Source organism: Leptosomus discolor, chromosome Z, assembly GCF_034619465.1.
Source record: "Leptosomus discolor isolate bLepDis1 chromosome Z, bLepDis1.hap2, whole genome shotgun sequence".
Lineage (NCBI taxonomy): Eukaryota > Metazoa > Chordata > Aves > Leptosomiformes > Leptosomidae > Leptosomus > Leptosomus discolor.
The window spans coordinates 6672891-6690294 of NC_141419.1; the positions used below are offsets into that span (position 1 = coordinate 6672891).

Consider the following 17404-nt stretch of genomic DNA (forward strand, 5'->3'; position numbering starts at 1 on the left):
GTCACGTCACTACTGTTGTATCGATGAAGCCTTGTGTTTCGTCCCTTGCCAATCTGTACCTCGGTTGTACCCATCTGTAAATTGGCCAGACTTTCCTACCTCGTTTGGGCATTAGGAGGCTAAATTCCGTAAGATGCTTTGCAGCCCCATGATGAAAGGTGCTATATAACTGCAAAGTGTTACTTCAAAAGATTTAAATAGGTCACCAGTGCATCATAACCTATATTAAAAAGACTTTTTTCTTATATGAGAATTTATAGAGTTCAATGTATGGTATTAATAAGTGAATTATTGAGACCCCAAAAATAGCTTTTGTTGGAATCGTATCTGTATTCTGGAAAAGTGATTAAAAACCTTTAACCTTAATAAAAGAGTACATCCTCATTTCCTGCATGATGTTGGAATCCAAGTTTAAAAGCAGAATCTCACTGATTTTAAGGGGCGGGGGGGGGGTTAGTTGTTTTTAAGCCAGCATTAAAAGAGCAGCTCAACATCTTCACAGCAAGGCTTGGTCTTTCCCCCGTGGCCGTACAGCAGCTCGCACCGAGTTTTGCTCCTCTTTGAAGCCCCTGGGATCAGCTGTAATTAGATCAATCACCAGCAGTTTGTTACACACCTCCCCCCAAAGCAACCGCCGGGGAACCGGCGGCTGCTTGAGCGGTGCCCGACGCCATCAGTGAGCAGGAGAGTCCTCGGCCCCGAACATCACCTGTGCTCTGTCGCCCCGAAATGCCACCATCGCCCAAGAGCCACAGTGACACGGAAACACCATCGCTTGCCTGAGAACCTCGTTACACAGTGCTTGATGTGGCTTCCAGCGAGGGCAGGGAAAGGTCTCGTGGGTTTCTGAGTGCGGTCCCGAAGGCTCCTCTGTTAGGAGCCACCAGAGCTTTACTTGGTGCAGTTTTTAAGGCCCCGCTCATGCAGCTCGTTTACACTTATTTGGGACTGGGCTGGTGCACCCACAGCCGGGCAAGTGCCTGTGCAGCCAGTGTAGCCTTTGGGTTTAAAGAGGCTGCTGAGAAAACAGATCTGGGCAATATCACAAGCAAAAAAAACGCCACGAGGGCTGGTTAAATGTTCCCAGCAGCCTGAAGAATGAGCATCCAAAATGATGCGCACCCTGGTGCAGCCACGACTACCAGCAGGCATCATGGATGCATCATATGTGTGTCTGGGGTGTAAGGGAGAGCACTTGTTTTAATGGAGGCTTAATTTATTATTATTATTACTATGACTACCCCTACTGCACAGCTGATGCTTTCATACCGTCATTTGAGGCAAGCCGGGTGTGCACAGGGGTAGCTGGTGTTCCCTTCAGGAGACAGAGAGAACTAGAAATGTGATTAAGGGCAGAAGTGGTAGGGAAATACCCTGCCTGCTTGTTGCTAACTGTCACTTAATGCGTTTATTTTAGGTAATTAATTATAGACAGTATAGTAACCAAAACCCAGCTGACTGCCAGGGAGAGCCTTGTTCACCCATGCTTGGGACACAGTATGGGACACAAGCCATGGGTCTGTCACCTGTCACCACGCCCCACGTGAATTAAACATCGTTTATGACAAACCCATCCGCAGCCTTGTCAGCATCTCAGCTTTTCAGGGGGAGAGAGCGCAGGACTGGAAAAACCCACAGGTTTGGGTCTGTTCCTGGACCCTGCGAATCCCGAGGCGCTTGGTGGGGACCTGGGCCCCAACCACACACCAGCCACCACGCCAGCCCCACCAGCAAACCACCTTTATTGGTTTCATTGCACTCATTGCTCAAGCGGATCCACAGACCTTAAGAGGGTGGCCGAGTCGCTGGGGGGTCTGCGGGGGCTTCCCAGTGTCTGCCATGCTGCCTGGCAGGAACCTTGGGCTCAGACACATTCTTGGCTTCACTCAGGTTTGTCACCTGGAGTTGTCTTCCCCTTGGACAGCTTGGCACCGGCTGCTGCACCGAGCGACCCCAGGGTAGATGTCAGCCCAATTTTGGTACCAAGAGAGAGACCTGCAGCTCCTGCAAAGGTTGAAAGAGGCGTGATGCCGCAGGAGCATCACTGCTGCCTGCTGAGGGACTGAGCACCAGGCAGAGACAGCCAAGGACTTCTCTTGGGCAGAGATAGCCAAGGACCTCTCCGGATCGTGCCGAGGAGCCGCCCTGGGAGCGGACTCTGCTCCCTGAGCACAGCCAGCCCCGTTCTGCCATCCCTTTCTGGCTGCGGCCGGCGCTGCCGATGAACGCAGGCGTTGTTCTCGCCAGAGGAGCAGGCGCCCACCTGCACGGCCCCTGATGTCCTCGGCCTCGGTGCCCTGCCCCAGCAAGTCCAGACTCTTCTTACCGCATCGTGGATTTACCCCTTTCCCACAGTTTTGCGTGCACGGTTAACCCCATGACGGGTTAAAGGCTGGTTCGGCCCTACAGCAAGCCGAGCGTACAACCCCGTCCAACCCTCCGGGGACGAACCCAGCGCAGCTCAGCCCCCCTGTGCTCCCCACTCACCGACCGACTGCAGCACCGCCACGGCGCTGCCGGCAGCCACTCCGCCGTTGTTGGCGATGGCGGCCACCGACATCATCTTGGCAGCCAGGGACCCAGCGGCGATGCCGGCTCCCGTAAACCCCAGCGCCCAGATGCCCACCGGGATGCCAACGAGCGCCACTCCTGCAGGCAAGACACCCCGGCGTTAGGGCGGTCCCCGCGACCCCCCATCTCCCCCTGCCACAGTGCGATGGATCCGGCCTCCCAGAAAGGACAGAGGTGCCAGAGCTGGGAGCGAGGGGCTGCGGGGTGCAGGGATGGGGACACCCCAGCCTCGGGGAGGGGGCGTGCAGGGCTGCAGCAGCGGGGGCAGCAGGTTTCCAGGCACAGGCCAGCGCTGCCCCCTCCCTCGCAGCAGCAGCCGAAGCCTCCCCAGCCCTCGCAGCCCCCCCCCCCCGCAACCCCGACCGGGTCCCCTACTACCAGCCCGGGAATCCCAGACCCTCACCTGCTCCGACAGCGGCTCCAACGGCTGCTCCTTTCACTTTATTTTTCATCGCTAAGGAGGAAAAAGGCGGGCAGGGGGGCGGGCAGGGGGGCGGGCAGGAAAGCTTTGCTCGGGCGCGGCCGAGCGCCCTGTGCCGGCCCGGGCAGGGGCGGGGGCGGGGGCGGGGTGAGTAGCAGCTCCCCCAACCCGCCAGCACCCACCCCCCGGCTTCAGCTGCCCCCGCAGCCCCCCCCGGGGGAGCGGCCAGCGATGGGAGCGGCCCCGCCGCTCCCGGGCCGGGAGGGGAGGGGAGAAGGGGCGCACCCCGGGGTGCCCACCGCCCGCTGCCCGCCGCGCTGCCCCGGAACGGTACCGGGAGCTGGGGACGACCCGGAACGGTACCGGGAGCTGGGGACGCCCCGTCCCGCCCGTTCCCGCCCCCGCTCGGCGCGTCACGACCCGGGGGAGGAGGCGGAGGTGGGCAGTGGGACGTCTTTATTGGGGGGGGGGGGGGAAGTGTCAGATACAGCGGGAAAGGGAATCAGGGGAGGGATGTGGGGGGTCCCAGCGGGGGTCCGGGGTGGAAGGAGTCACGGCAGACATCAGTGAGGGTCGCAGGGGGGATCCAGGGGCGGAGGGGGGGGGTATCACGGCAGGGCAGCTCTGATGGCAGCCGCAATGGCTGACAGGAAAATCTTCACGCCTTTGGGGACTGGTCCTTTCCCTGAGGAAAAAGAGGAGAAATCAGCCCGACGCCCCCCCCCCCCCCCCCCTCCTCCACTGCCTGGGGGAGCACCCCGGGGAGAAGCAGCCCCCCAGACCCCACTTCCCTCCTGCCATCAGGCCAGCGGGGCTGCACCGGGTACCCCAGAGCAGGTGGGACCCCAGGTGTCCCTGCTCTCATGGCCACCCCAGGCCCTCACCACGCTGCTGGTGCCACCCAGGGAGGCCAAAACACGGGGTGCACCGCAGTGGCCCCATGGGTACTTCACAGAACCGCGCCGGGAGCACTCACCGACCAGCTGCGTTATGGCCAACAGGCACTTAACTCCTGCTTCGTGGCGGCCCAGAGCACACAAGCCCGCCAGCATCAGAACCATAGCGAGTCCTGCGTGGCAGAGCAGCAGCAGTGACATTCCCGCAGGCACACACATATCCCCAGGCTGCGAAACCCCCAGCCCCAGGTGGCTGCTCAGCCGCATGTGTCTCCCAGCCCCAAAGGCAGAGCTCCGGCTCAGCCGGGACAGCCCAGAGCAGAGTCGGTACTGCGGGGTCCCGGGGCCAAACCTCCCTCACTGGGGCATCAGTGGGGTCCTGCGCATGGGCTTCCTGGGACAGGCTGAGGGGCAGCATTTTGGGGACGGGACAGCACCCCCCAAGAGGGGTCTGTGTGTGCAGAGCAGCAGTGTGAATCCTTGGGAAACTTGATTTGTTTCCGCACGGCATCACCCGTCCCCATGCCCACCAGAGCCTTACCGATCCCTATGGTCGCCCCGATGGTAGAGACAACAGGAACTGTAACAAAGGAGAAATGGAGGGCGGTCAGTCGGCAGGGCTGACAGCAAAGGCAAGCTGCTGCCCTTGCTCTGGGCAGCGCTGCAAGGGACTCCTCCATCCCCTGCTTGCACCCCCCAGGCCCCCTCCTGCCTTCTGGAGCAACGTGTGTCCCTTCCTGGGAGCATCCCGGCACCTCACACCACTGGGACAGCAGCTTGCGCCTTCTCCAAAATGCTGGGGAAGTGAGTCCTTGCCATGCCAGCCCTGGCCCCATCCCACGAGAGCCCCTCATCCCCGAGCCCCCTGTGCCTTCGCTCAAAAGCAAAAGGAGGTTTGCCACGTGCCCAGGGGCCGATGCTCTGTGTCCTCCGTGCTGCCTACTGCGGGGCCCATACCCCCGACCCCGTGAGCTTACCCATGGCGGGCTGGCCTGGGGAGAAGTCACTGGAGCGAGAGGTGTGCTGGGTCCGGTCTGAGCCCGGTCCTTCAGGGAGCAAGAACAAGTTTCCTCCTAGGGTGGTTTAGGCAACGAGCGAGGCCACCCTCCACCCCATCCTGCCCCCAAGAGGCCCCAGCCACCCAAAACCAGCAGAGACTCCCCAGCCCAGGGCTCCCCAACCACTCTGCCAGCCCAGCTGGGCGAGCAGTCCACTACTTTTGGTTCCGCCCGCACCCCCACCCCCCCACCCCACCCGAAAAAGGGTGCTGACCCCAGACACCCATCACGGGGTCCCAGCACCCTGCGTCACCAACCTGTCTATCTGCCACCCACCGAGAGCTCGGAGCTGCTGGAGTGCAGCTTCGGCTGGTAGCAGGAGCCTTTGGTGATGTCAGGACAGCAATTTCCGAGAAATCAGTTTGGTTTAGTTTTCTCTGACTTTTGGCCCATCTCGGTGTTTATCCTTTGTTCTGCTGGAGCCAGAAGTGACCAGGCAGCAGGGCTGTGGCTTCCCCTTCCCCTCACGCCTGTGCCACGGCGGCTGGGGCTTTATGGGGCATTTCCCAACCAGGTTTGGCACCGGTGAAGCTCCGTGGTTTTTGATGAGGACTACGGGCAGCATGTGCAGTCTGGGCAGCAGGGAGATTTCCACCGGCCAGCAGCCCCTCTGGCTGCCTCCTTTCCACCAGGAAGCCTCGTCATACAGCCAAATGCCCATTTTTGCAACCCCCCCTTTACCCCACTCCCTGCACTCACTCCTCACCCCGAGGCCCCTCAGGGCAGGATGCAGCCAGCCCACCCGACCGCAGCCCCTCCAGGACGGGGCAGCAAGGTGCTGTAGTCCATGCGCCGCTGCAGCTGGTTGAAGGGGACCAAATCCAGTTGCAAGTTGATCTGGTTCCTTTTTACCAGCCCCAGGGACGCACCGTCTCTCCGGAAGTGCTGCCTGGGCCAGTGCTGGTGCTGGGGGGTCCTGGCGTGGGGGTCCCAACCCAAAAATACATACTTCTTAACATTCCATAACGCCAGCCGACTCCATATGGGCATATGAAGAAGTATGTAGGGTTGGGAGGGAGAGGCGGGCGGCGTGGGGCTGGTCACGCAGGGCACGGGGCCCCCCGCCGCTCCCGGCAGCGCCCACCGGCTCCGGATGGTGGGACCCTGGAAGGAGCCGGTGGCCGCGGTGAAGCCCAAAGCCACTTCCACAGTGAGGTCCCCCGTCGGCCCTGGCTCTTGGCAGGGGTCCCCACTGCTCCACTCTGCTGGGTCAGGATGCACCAGCTTCACCCTCCTGGCACCCCACACTGGCCCAGCACCCCCCCACGACCCCCCCTGCCCCCCACACCACCCTGTCACCCGCCTTGCTGCAGCCCATGTGCCAGAGCAGCGATTGACAGGGGTCCCACCTCCCACACCCCCACCCACCTTGCCCATCTCGTTTGCAAGGCTGGGAGAAGGACTGGGGGGGTCCAGGCCCTCCCCACCCCACAGCTCTGGGCAGGGGAGGCTGGAGATGCCTTTGCCCACGGGAGGGGGGTTCAGCTGAGACCTCAGGGGCTTGAGACCGCAACAGGGTTGTGGAGGGACTCCCCGGCCCTGGCACAGCATGGCCAGGGCAGGAGAACAAAGGGGACAAGTGCCACCACAGCCCGTCCATGCCTTGACCCTGGCGACCTTCCTACCCCTAAACTCGTGGCGGCAGCAGTGCGATGGTGGGTGCAGGGAGTCATCCCGGGGGTCTCAGCCCTGCCCCCTCCCAGGATGGAGGAGTGAGGGTGCACGGGGGGGCCAGGCCACGAGCAGGAGGGACGTGGGGCTGGCCAGGCCCAGCACGGCCGTGACTCAGCGCCCGGAGCCGTGGCCACTTGCGCTGCAGCTCTCTGCAAGGAGCCGGTGGGTGCCAAGTACACATTCACGACACCGGCCCCGCTCGCCGCACCCACAGGCAGCAGAGATGCTGCTCGGTGACCCCTGGAACCACCCGCCATCACCATGGGGTGCAGGGCTGCTGCCAGCACGGCCACAGTCTCCCCCAGGATGCTCCGCCAGCACCCCAGGATGTCCCGCATGGCCGGTACCCAGGGAGCCGGTGCTGGGGACCCCAAAGACATGGCTCCCAGGACCCAAGTCCCCAGCCCAGCACGTCCAGCTGGACTGGAACACCTGGACCCCCAAAAAGCAGACTGAGCAGGTGTCCAGAGGCTGCAGAGATGCACCCACTTAACCCTTCAGACCCGGCAGCACAGCCGGTTGCTGCCATGCAGTTGTGCTGTAGGGGTGCAGGACATCCCAGGGACCAGTGGGGTTCTTGGGGGGCAGCAGGAGCCGAAAGCCAGCAGCTGCGCCCACCCCGAATCCCCAGAGCCAGGGTGCAGGGTCAGGGCTCTCGCATCCCAGCCCAGTTCAGCTCCAGCCGCCTCGGCTGACCTTGGGCAGCCTCCCAGGACTGCGGTGCTGGAGGTACCCCAGCCTAGGGTGTTCCACACAGCCCCACCCCACAGCAGCGTCCCCGCAGCCCTCGTCCAGGCTCTCCCGGTGACCTTGGAGGGCCGCAGGCAGCACTGCGGGATGCTCGCCGCATCTGAGGCGCCCCATCTCCCCCAGCCCCAGCCCAGCCCACTCCTGCCTGCTCCCACCACCTCTCCTTGCCCCTGTCCTGACCCACAGCTTGTCTCTGCCCCATGGACTGTCTCTGCCCCACTGCCCTCTCTGTGCCCAGAGGTTCTGGGTCATCAGCACAAGCCCCTCCGCAGCCCTGGAGGTGCCCACATGCCACAGGCAGCCCCAAGCCTGCCCCAGCCCCAGCACTGCCCTTGACAGCTGCGGACACATCCCCAAGCCAAAACCTTCCAGGGAGCTCTGCTCTGGGGCAGCCCCTCTCCCACGGCTCCTTTGTGCCCCCACACCAGCCAGGAGCCCCCAACCTGGACAGCCCCCTGGTCCCCCACCTGCCCCAAGAGCAGCTCCCTGCCCCAGGCAGGGTGGCTTGAGGGCACTGGGGGCAAACAGCCTTGCAAGGGGGAGGTGGAGGAGCCGGGGGGGGCTGCCGGGGCACCCACGCGTTTGCACGGCACCCAACAGCCCCAGCCTGTCTATAAAAGGAAGCATCTTTTTTCCCCGCTCCCCCCGGCGCCACATGCCCGGCCGTGCTCTGCAGTTGCTGCCTCGCAGGGCCCTTTCCAAGTTTTACTATTCAGCGCTGCCCCCCCCCCCCCAGCAAGCTCCCCCCAGCTCATCCATCCCCAGTAAACCCACTGCAGCAGCCACTCCAGCTGCTGAGCAGCTTAAAAAAACACCAAGAGGCCCAGTGAGGAAGAGGGAGGTGGGTGCTAGGGGAGAGCTGGTGGAGGGTGTCTTGGGGAGCACCCCGACCCCTGTCCTGCCACCCCTTTGCCGGTGGGCATTGCCCGTTTCAGGGCTGTGGGCACGTGGAGCCCTGGTGCACCTGGCCGCCGTGGTCAGAACTTCCCCCCATGCACATCCAAAATACAATGCCGAGGTGCCCAGGAGGTGGGCTTCCCTTCCCACCCCGTCCCACCGGCGTGGGGCAACCCCGCTTTGTGCGGCCGAGGGCACCCCAGCTCCCTGGGGAGGGGGCGAGTGATCCCGCTGCAGGGGGGCACCCGCAGGCAGATGGGCCGGGTTCTGCCCGTGGGACCAAGCACCCACCACCCCCTCGCAGCTGGCACCTGCTGGAGGTGCCCCACTGTCCCCCCCAACCCCACAAAGAGTTTGCTGCTGCCCCTGCTCCTCCACCTCCACCCAGGCTGGCCCAAAGTGGTGGGGGGCCATGGTGACCCCCAGCCCCAGGGCTGCCCCCTCCCTGCCCACACCGAGCCGCTGCCAGGCGCCGAGCAGGGGGCTGCGAGCGGCAGCAGCGTCCCCAGCTCGAGCGGGGCTCGGCACCAGCCACGCTCGCTGAAGGTTAAACGCCGGTGGCAGGGAAAGCCCCGCTGGCTCCCGCAGACCCCACACCTCCCGCCCCGCATGGCCACTTACGGTCCTGGAGGTGACACTGGCCGGGTGCCGGCTGGGCTGGTGGCAGTGGGCTGCGGTGACACCCGGTTCGAGCACGCTGCTTCCCCGCTCGCCTTGACTTTGCCACAGGACTCCTCCGGCTCGTCCGCAGGAGCTTGCAGCATCCTCCAGTTCAGCCGGAGAAGTTCCTCGCCAGGGAGGGAGGGAGGGAGGGATTTAAGGCAGACCCTGCCTGGGATGCGGATGCCTCCGAGCGCAGATGAAGACCCTCCGCTCACTGGGCACCCTGCAGCCCCCTCCTTGCACGCCCCATCCCAGGCTCAGTGCCCCGGCACACGGCTCGTGGTGTGCCCAGTTTCAGGGGTGCTGCATGGGTGATGTCTGCTGAGAAACCCTCTCCCTCCTGGACGAGGCAGCCAGGGCTGCCACCGGCATGCAGCCAACCAGCCACCTCTGCCCTGTGCCCCGTGTCCCCTGGATGCCCGGCGGGGGTCCTGGAGCAACACCGTGGGGAGAGCCAGCGTGCCTTGCTGGGCCCAGCAGCAGCCCAGGGCAGCTCGGAGGGCAAAGCGGAGCCCATGGGGCACTCAGGAGGATGAAACCTGTCACCAGTGCAGCCACAGGGGCTCCCCTGGGCCAGGGGGACCCCACGGGGATGGGGATCCCCAAGCTGCCCCAGGCCACCCACTCTGAGTGTCTCCAACGCGCACAGGGTGGTTGTTCTAGCATCTGGAGCAGCAAAGCCCGGGGACACAGGGCTGCTCTGCCCACCCTGGGCACCCTCTGCCCACTCCTACCTCTGCCTGCGGAGAGCTGTCAGGGCAAGGGGGACCCCCTGCTCGGGGCTGCGGCGGGGGCAGGATGCTGGGAGACACCTTATTGTGGTTCCCAAAGGGAAAATCCAGAAAAAGCAGCGCGGCGTCCCTCCCGCGGCGGTCCCGGCGGCTCCCTGCCTGCCACGACGCCCTCCCTACCCCGGGTGCGCTCTGTTTGCCTGCTATTTTTGGCAGCCTCCTAAGAGCTCCTCTCAGGCTATTAATAATGAGAGTGCGAAATTCGTTTGGCCTCTCCTATATAAGGAAAGGTAGAGGCTTAGAGGCAGCTAAATATACTGGCGCGTGCGGGAGCAAGCGGGGAGGCTTTGGCACCGAGTGTGGAAAAGAGATTGTTTGAACAATGGAAAGAGGGACTCACTCGGCACACGGGGCCCCGCGCGGACGAACGGACAGATGGAGGGATGGACGGAGGGTGACGGTGCCCATGGGCAGCCCCTGCATCGCACCCGACGCCCCTGAGGGCCCTGCTTCAGCAGGACAAGTGGTGGGAGAGGGGAGGAGGCGCCTGCAGCTGGGGCGCTGTGCAAAGCCCCAGTCCTGAGCCAGCCGTGCTCTCCCCAAAATGCCTATAAGTAACCCACCAGGCCAGCAGCAACCCGGGGACAAACGCTGGGTCTGTGCCCAGCCAGGAGGGACGTGCAGGGTGCCGGTGGCGAGGAGCAGGGCGGGCTGTGACAGGGTGACCAGCTCCCACTGGGACACAGCCAGCACAAGGGTCTCTCCTCCAGCCGAGCCCCCTGCAAAGCCCATCCTCGCTCAGGGCCATGACCAAACGCTCCTGCCCCAGCTCTGCCACCCTGGCATGGCCCTGGGGGCAGCTCCCACAGTTGGGGGCCATGCCGGCAATGCCACAGCGTCCCCAGGAGCCACCAGCATCCCTGCAGTGCCCTTTGCTGCAGGGGCTGCCCACATCCATCATCACAGGGATGCTTTAACGAGGACATCGTTACCGTCACCGTGTCACCCCCGTGGCTGCCGGGACCCCGGGCGAGGTGTGGGAGCTCCTGCCCACGCGGCCGGGGAAAGCCTGGCTGGAAGAGGCGAAGCAGCAGCAGTTCAGGGAATCCTCATGCAGGAAGGCGCTGGGGAGCGGTGCCAGATCCACATGGTCGGAGCAAGGACAGCGCAAGCAGAGGGGTGAGAACACGTGCGGAGAGAAAAAGCCTGCTCTCCCCCAAGGCTCCAGCAAGAGCCTTTTTCTTTTTTAACTCCTCCTCGCCACGGGCGCTGCTGAGGGAGGGACAAGCGGAGCCAGGGAGCTCGGGGTTGTATTTGCAGCTACGCTGAGCTCCCTGGTCTCAGGCTCAGCCGGCTGCAGCACCGCAGTGCCAGTGGCTGCATCCACACGTCCCCTTCCCTGCGGGACCCCAGGGCTCCCCCGGGCCGCTGAGCCACCGAAACGCCGGGACAGCTGCGGTAGCGCTGGGCAGAGTCCTTGAGGTGCTGCCTTGGCCACCATCACCGCTGCCTCTGCTTCTCGAGCTGTGAAGCTCCTGCAAACAAACCTATTTCTCAGACTGGAGAGGCTCAAGTAAGGAGCAGGCTGGGGTTGCTCCGAGGCTCCAGACCAGACCCAGATCCCCTCTTCAGCCTCGAGGCACTGGGAAATTCCATCTCCCTCACTTCCACTGGCTGGTGGAAGCTTTGCCCTCCCCGCCCCCCCCAGGAGCTGAGCCCCCAACTGGGGGACATGGGGCTCCCTCGCCCGCAGCCACGCGCTGGGTTTCCTCCCACGCCTCTACAAGGAGCCAGCAAATGTTAAGTGATGCCGAGCAGACGGCAGAGGGAAAGGGCAGCCCTTCGGAGAGCTTCCCGCAGGGACAGCGAGTGAGCAGAAGGAAAAAAAATTAGCAGAGCAGAGGGACACAAAGCAGAGAGCATGAAGACAAGGCGAAGGAACCCAGCGGAGCACCGATAGTGGAGGGGTGGCAGGCAGGAGCCTTCCACTGCTTCGGTTTTCCGGAGACAGGGGCTGCTCCCAGGCAGGTTCCCATTGGGGGACAGGGGGGGCTGCACCTGCTCTGATGCCGGGTGAGGTGTGCTACAGCATCAGGAGCTGTTTGACGCCCAGAGGGGGTTGGGGGGCCTTTATTTTGCAGGCAGGTGCTGCCACAGTTGTGGGCAGAGGCAGTGGGATGGGGAGCCCAACCAACCTGGCTTCTCCTGTCCTTAGGAGACACTGAGCAGTCTGAAATCCAAGGGCTCCAGCACAACCCATGGACCCTGGGAGACACGCAGAAGGGCAGCTTTGAAGCTGAGCCTCCTCCCCTCTCCAAAAAAATCTGTGTCCCGTGGTGCTAAAATGTGTTCCCTACAGCAGCCAGCCCCAGTGACAGCTGGGCAGCCTCCTCCATCTCCTTCAAGGACTCCACTAATTAATAAATGTTCCTTTCTTGCAGTAGGAGGTACAGTTATCCCAGCTGGGGGTGCAGCTTGAGCCCCGACGCTGCTGCTATTTTGCTTTCCAGTGAAATCAACAGTCAGACACTGCCCGGGCTGTCAGGGAACTCCGTACCTGGTCAGCAGCAGAGCAGGGTCAAAAGCCCTTGGGGGCTTAGTCTGGAAGTTGGCTTCAAGGACCAGAAGCTAATTATGGTTGTGCTAAAGCAAGGGCAGATAAACAAACCGGGGGTCAAAACACAAGCGCAGGGCCCGTAGCACCAGGCTCGGCCTCTCCTGCTCCCCAGGCAAAGCCCAGCGACCACCAGGAGGCTGCTGCACCAGTGGCTGAGCGAGGTGTGGAGGTGGCTGGCCGTCCAGCTCATGGCAGCCCCAGGGGCTGCGCTGGCGCTAGAGCCCCACCGCATGCCCCGGTGGCTGGAGCAGAGGCAGCCCCTTGCCCAGCAGCACCCACCGAGCCCCCGCTGCCAGGCACGGGGCGAGAGGAACGAGGGAGGACTTGCAATTCCTAGAGGAGCCGCACAGCGGTCTGACTAGGAACCATCCCACAGTTGAAACTGGAGAAAGAAGCAAGCTGAGCAGCAGCAAAACATCTTCCCTGTTTATTTGCCAGAAACATTTTGTTTAAAAAAAAAAAATTACTTTTAGTCTTGATCCAAGTAACACTGCAATCAACAAACATTGTTAAACCAAACGGTCAGGGAGGTTGGGCAGCCCCCACTCTACAGAACAAGAAGAAAAGATTTAAGAGCAAACTATTTTAAAACTAGAGGGCAACATTTGCCTCCAACATCTTAACCAGCGTTTGAATGTTAAAGGAGAAAACAAAACCAAGTGAAGCTGATGGTTCACCTAACAGACATGTCTCAGCTTTTAACTTCCACACACGGGTAACTTGTAGCCAGCGTCTCTAATTGTGAAATCATAGTGCATAGCAATGCAGAAACCTTCCCGAGCAAGGTCGGCCCCGCTCATGGTGCTCAGGGAACAAACCAGCAGCGATACCAGTGACACCACAGGGGAGGAGGAGAGGGATTTCAAAATAACACATTCACTCTGGGCACACCCCCCCCCGGATGGGGGCTGCAGTAACGGTGCGCTGCAGCAGACAGTGCGCCCCCTCCCCTGGGCCGGGGGGCTCCTATGCTGGGCCAAAAGTTGCTGCCTTCAGCTGGGAGGTGTCCTCACCTCGGATGGCTCCAGAGGCCCTTGTGCTGCCACGAGGCCGGGGTGCCGCTGCTGCGCGTCCCCGCTCCTCACGGCCCAGCGAGGGCTCAGCGGCACCGAGGGTTAATGCGGAGCGAGGAAGCGTGTGCACGGCCAGGGAATACTAATGGGAGCCAGAAGTCCAACGGGAGCTTGCGCTGTGCTCGGTCACCAACCTGCTCCCCGTGGTGACAAACGACCAACGAGCGAGGACGGCGGCCTAAGCGAGGGGCTGGGCGCGGGGGGAGGCCCAGCCGGCCGCAGAACGCAGCCTCGGCGGGCGGTGCTGGCAGCCGGCTAAAGCACCCCAACGCGAACGGTCAGTCCCCCAGAGCGGGCTGTAAGGACGAAGCAAACCTCGGCTAAGCAAAGGCGGTGGCGGTGACAGCTGCTAATAAAAAAAGATTTTAATTCCCTCTCCTGTAACCAGCAGCTGGGCTCGCCTGGAAGCTCTGCCTCTCCTGGCAGGGGTGCTGGCCTCTGCAGCAACGAGTGGCTGAACCACCGACCCAGCGCCGGGCTACTGCAGCGGGGACTGCCCCGGGACGGGCAGGAGCAAGAGGTTCAAAAAGCACAAACCCCAGGGAGCAGCATCAGCGAGAGTCCAACAGCACAACCCGCCTTCAGGCACAGTCCCCGCACCTCACTGACCGATCCCCGCAGCTTTGAAACCTCCTTTTCTCGTAGTTTCATCTTGCATCCAAACGAAGGGAAACGCAGCAGAGGGTGGCGTCACCCAAGGGTTAAGCGTCCGGCCACCCTACAGCTCCGCTGGAGCCAGCGCCCGGGCTGTGCCCCTTTGAGGCTCCCTGGGAGCATCCCGGCATCAGCCCTCCCCGTGTGTGGTCCCAGGCGGGCTGGGAGGGAAGGAGCCGTTGGGAGAGAGGGTGCAGGAGCAGCCCGGGAAGGCGCAGCCTGGCTCGGAGCACCAGCCGTGTGCGAGACAGACAAGGCGGAGGGTGGCCCGTGCCATGACGCAGGCAAGTGAGAGGCAAGCCCCGTGCCAGCGGAGGCGGAGGGCATGAAGCTCATGCCTCGGGAGAGCAGGAGGCTCCAGCGCTGGTGCCCGAGGAAGACAGCTGATTGCCCAGAAAAATAAACTCAGCAGCAGCCATGACTACATTCAGCGAGGGAACATTCCCTCGCATTCAATAGTGTTTAATCTTCATCTAGCTCAACACAAATCAGTAGTGCAGCAATATAAATACAACTGAGGAAGTTAAAGCCTTTTGGCTCTCATAGCTCAAAAAAAAAAAAAAAAAAGCCAATTAGACAAGTTTCCAGTTTTTAAATTAAACACAAAGAAAGGCAATAAACTGCCCACCCATCCACAGAGGAGCAGTGGCATCCTTCATGCCAGCAGGAGGCTGATTTCTGCCCGAGGACAGGGGTGCAACTCATGAAAGCAGCACAGTGAGATCAAGGAGCGCGGACGGGAAAGGACCCCCCAGCTGCCTCCCAGAGCCCGGGCAGCCCAGACACACAGCCCCTTGCTGCTGGCCCTCACCACGCGACGCCCTCGGGTACCGAGAGGTCCCTTTTCCAGCGGCTGAAGGACACCAAGCGTGTACCTCGCACTGCATTAGGAGCACGCGGGGCTCTTCGGCCACAACAGCACCAGGCCACTACACTGCCAGCCAGAGGGAGCAGCCAGCTGCTGGGAACGGAAGATACCAACCCCTGTTTGCCTGGGTTGTGCAAGTTTTAAGGGAAAAAACCCAAACGAACCCACAGTATATAGCATTTCATAACTGAGATATGGTTAACGTCCGGACTCACGGATGGCTCGGCAACCAACAGAAGGTGCTGGGGCCACTGAACATCTCACAGCTTTGGAATTAAGCCAGACACGAGACAGAGGTACCAAAGGGGGTGTCCCCTCCCGGCTCTGGTACCCAGCAGGAGAGCTTGCTGCAGGAGGGGTCTCCTAGCCCAGCCAATCACACAGACAGGTCAGGTTTTCACATCTGATCAGGCACCATGTCATCAACACTCCCAGTGAGAAGAGCCTGACCATAATTTAGAACGGCTACAAAACCCTCTCCTACCTGCAAGCTGATGGAGTGTGACCATAGTGTTTAGATTCCCCCTCCTCTACACTCCAAAAGCAGCCAAGTGCATGTGAAAGGACAAATCTAAATTAAAATAGTGCTTAAACCATTAGGGAAAGTGGGAGTAAAAGAGAAGAAAGCTGTTCGACAGCAAAAGTAGCCCCTGGCAGGCTACTGGAGCCTGGAAGGGAGCTCAGAGCACAGCTCAAAGCACAGCCTCGACCTTCCTTCTCCGAGGAGCTCCCAAGGCAAGCGAGCTGAAAGTCCAGGGTGTTTCCTCCACTGCAGTCTGAGGTGGGCTAGCAGGGTCCTGCGCATTCACAGTTGCTTCAAGTGGTTCTGTCCTGCCGCTCTCCAGATGCCAGCGCCGTCTCTTCTGACGCTTCGCCTGGGGTTCACAGTTGCCTTCTCCTCCCTTTGATTTCCCTTGAAGTCCAAATTCAAGTACAACCAGTTTTAACTGAATGAAAAGAAACCCACAAACCCAAAGTTATTTTCTGTGAAACGAGTTAGCAGCATTGTCCTAATCAAACTGGCCTCCAAAGGCCCTTGTCGGATAGGGATGGGAGCGGCCTTTCCCACCGAGCTCCAGCAACGGCCGCCCGAGGGGAGCTATAGGATTTCCTCCCGCTGGTTCTTGGGTTTGAGCATCACTTGTCCATTGCGCAAGGAGCCGTTCTGGCTACGGAGCAGTTTCCCTTTTTCATGGTCAGGCCACGTGAAGATGGCTTCATCGCTGTCCAGTTCAGACTCCGAGTGCATCAGGCTTGTGTTGAGGACCTGGGCCTTCTGTCTGCCACCTTGGAAGGACAGAGGGTCCCAGGTTAAAAAAAATACTTTTAATACTGGTCAACCACCTCACCGTACTCCATTCCCTCTAAGTCTCCTTTCCCTATCACGTCAGAGGGACAGTCCAACCAGACTTCCCTCTGTCTGTCACTTACTCCCTCAAACGCTGAAGCCAAAGTGATCCCATTACGGACACTTTGGCACGACAGAGGTCACGACACTTCAAGACAGTGCGAAACACAACAAACAGGTAGGAAAGCAGGTTACAGCAGGAGGGGCTGTGAGTACACACGGCAGCTTTGTCTCCCTGACCTTGCTCGGGGCACTGCCTAGAAAGCTCTCCGAGGCCTCACGGCTGCAGTAAAAAGAACACGCAGGTGTGTGAGGGAAGATCGCTGCGTTCTTACTACCCTCCCTACTCTCATCTCTGCTTCTCCCGCCTGCAAGGGAAGAGAGATAAATTAGCGGGCTGAATTTAGATTAATGTGCAAGGACAGGAGAGACACATTTACTGATATTGTCAGCAGAGGAAATATTTAAATTTAGCTTTCCCTTAATGGAGAAATGCAACATTTCCTCTGTTAGCAGACTGCTCCCTGGACATATCTAGCAGGCAAAAAGACTTTAGTCAGCAGCCAGCCTCGGAAGAAGGAAGAGGAGTTTAGTTACCAGAGAGCAAACGGTTGAGGCTTATTTGCTACAGACTGCAGAACAATGAGCCCTTTATTTAACAGTGGGGCTCTTCTGTGCGAGGTGACAGATGGTCTGATTAAAGCAGAGTTGGGTGCACTTTTTCTTCAAGGGTATCAGTATTTGTGCAGTTGGGACGGCCCGGTTCTCGGGGGAATTGTCTGATCAGCTCTGTCGCTGCAATGCCCTCCCATGCTGCTGTCAGGCACTGCTCACTTTGCTGGAACACCATGAAATGGGATAATACTAGGATGAGCTGTTATTTTCCACTAGCAAACAAGGATCAGGGACTATTTTCCATGAACAGTCAAAATAACCCTCCTCCAAACAAAACCAGGACTCAGACTCTGATCTGAAACACGTATTTCAGCAGCTGAAGCGCTCCCCAGCATCGGTGGGGCTGTGCTTGGCGCACACTTTTCCACACTTCTCTCCTTTCCTGGTCAGTCAGCAGGTGACCTCGGTTCAGGTATCAAATACAATCGCAGCAAAAACACTCCAGCCTGAAATAACCCAACGATCTTTGCAAAGCGCCTGACAAGCCCTCTCCAGAGCAGCAACGTGG

The 17404-nt window shown here is 60.7% G+C and overlaps 2 protein-coding genes across 3 annotated transcripts in view; both read right to left on the reverse strand.

Moving 5' to 3' along the window:
- Positions 1–1838: 1838 nt before the first annotated feature.
- Positions 1839–5607, reverse strand: LOC147413208 (uncharacterized). Its single transcript, XM_086480016.1, has 6 exons — positions 5415–5607; positions 4430–4468; positions 3969–4061; positions 2975–3025; positions 2488–2649; positions 1839–2004 (listed from the first exon to the last, which is right to left on the reverse strand). The coding sequence occupies exons 1-6, from the start codon at positions 5605–5607 to the stop codon at positions 1883–1885; spliced, it is 660 nt and encodes a 219-aa protein (XP_086336142.1). The 3' UTR covers positions 1839–1882.
- An 8955-nt stretch (positions 5608–14562) lies between these two features.
- KIAA0319L (KIAA0319 like) overlaps positions 14563–17404 on the reverse strand; it is a 31914-nt gene continuing 29072 nt past the window's right edge. For both annotated transcript variants that reach the window (XM_086480478.1, XM_009946845.2), the window contains one exon: positions 14563–16160. In XM_086480478.1, the coding sequence (XP_086336604.1) occupies positions 15973–16160 (188 nt within the window). In that variant the 3' untranslated portion in view covers positions 14563–15972. The remainder of the gene's footprint in view (positions 16161–17404) is intronic.

Coding starts and splice junctions, on each gene's coding strand:
- LOC147413208 (XM_086480016.1), bottom strand. CDS start 5,607: ATGGGCATTTGGCTGTATGACGAGGCTTCCTGGTGGAAAGGAGGCAGC. Junction 4,062..4,429: donor CGGGGCGACCATAGGGATCG/GTAAGGCTCTGG, acceptor TCTGCCACGCAG/GACTCGCTATGGTTCTGATG. Junction 3,026..3,968: donor GGCCATAACGCAGCTGGTCG/GTGAGTGCTCCC, acceptor TTTCCTCCTTAG/CGATGAAAAATAAAGTGAAA.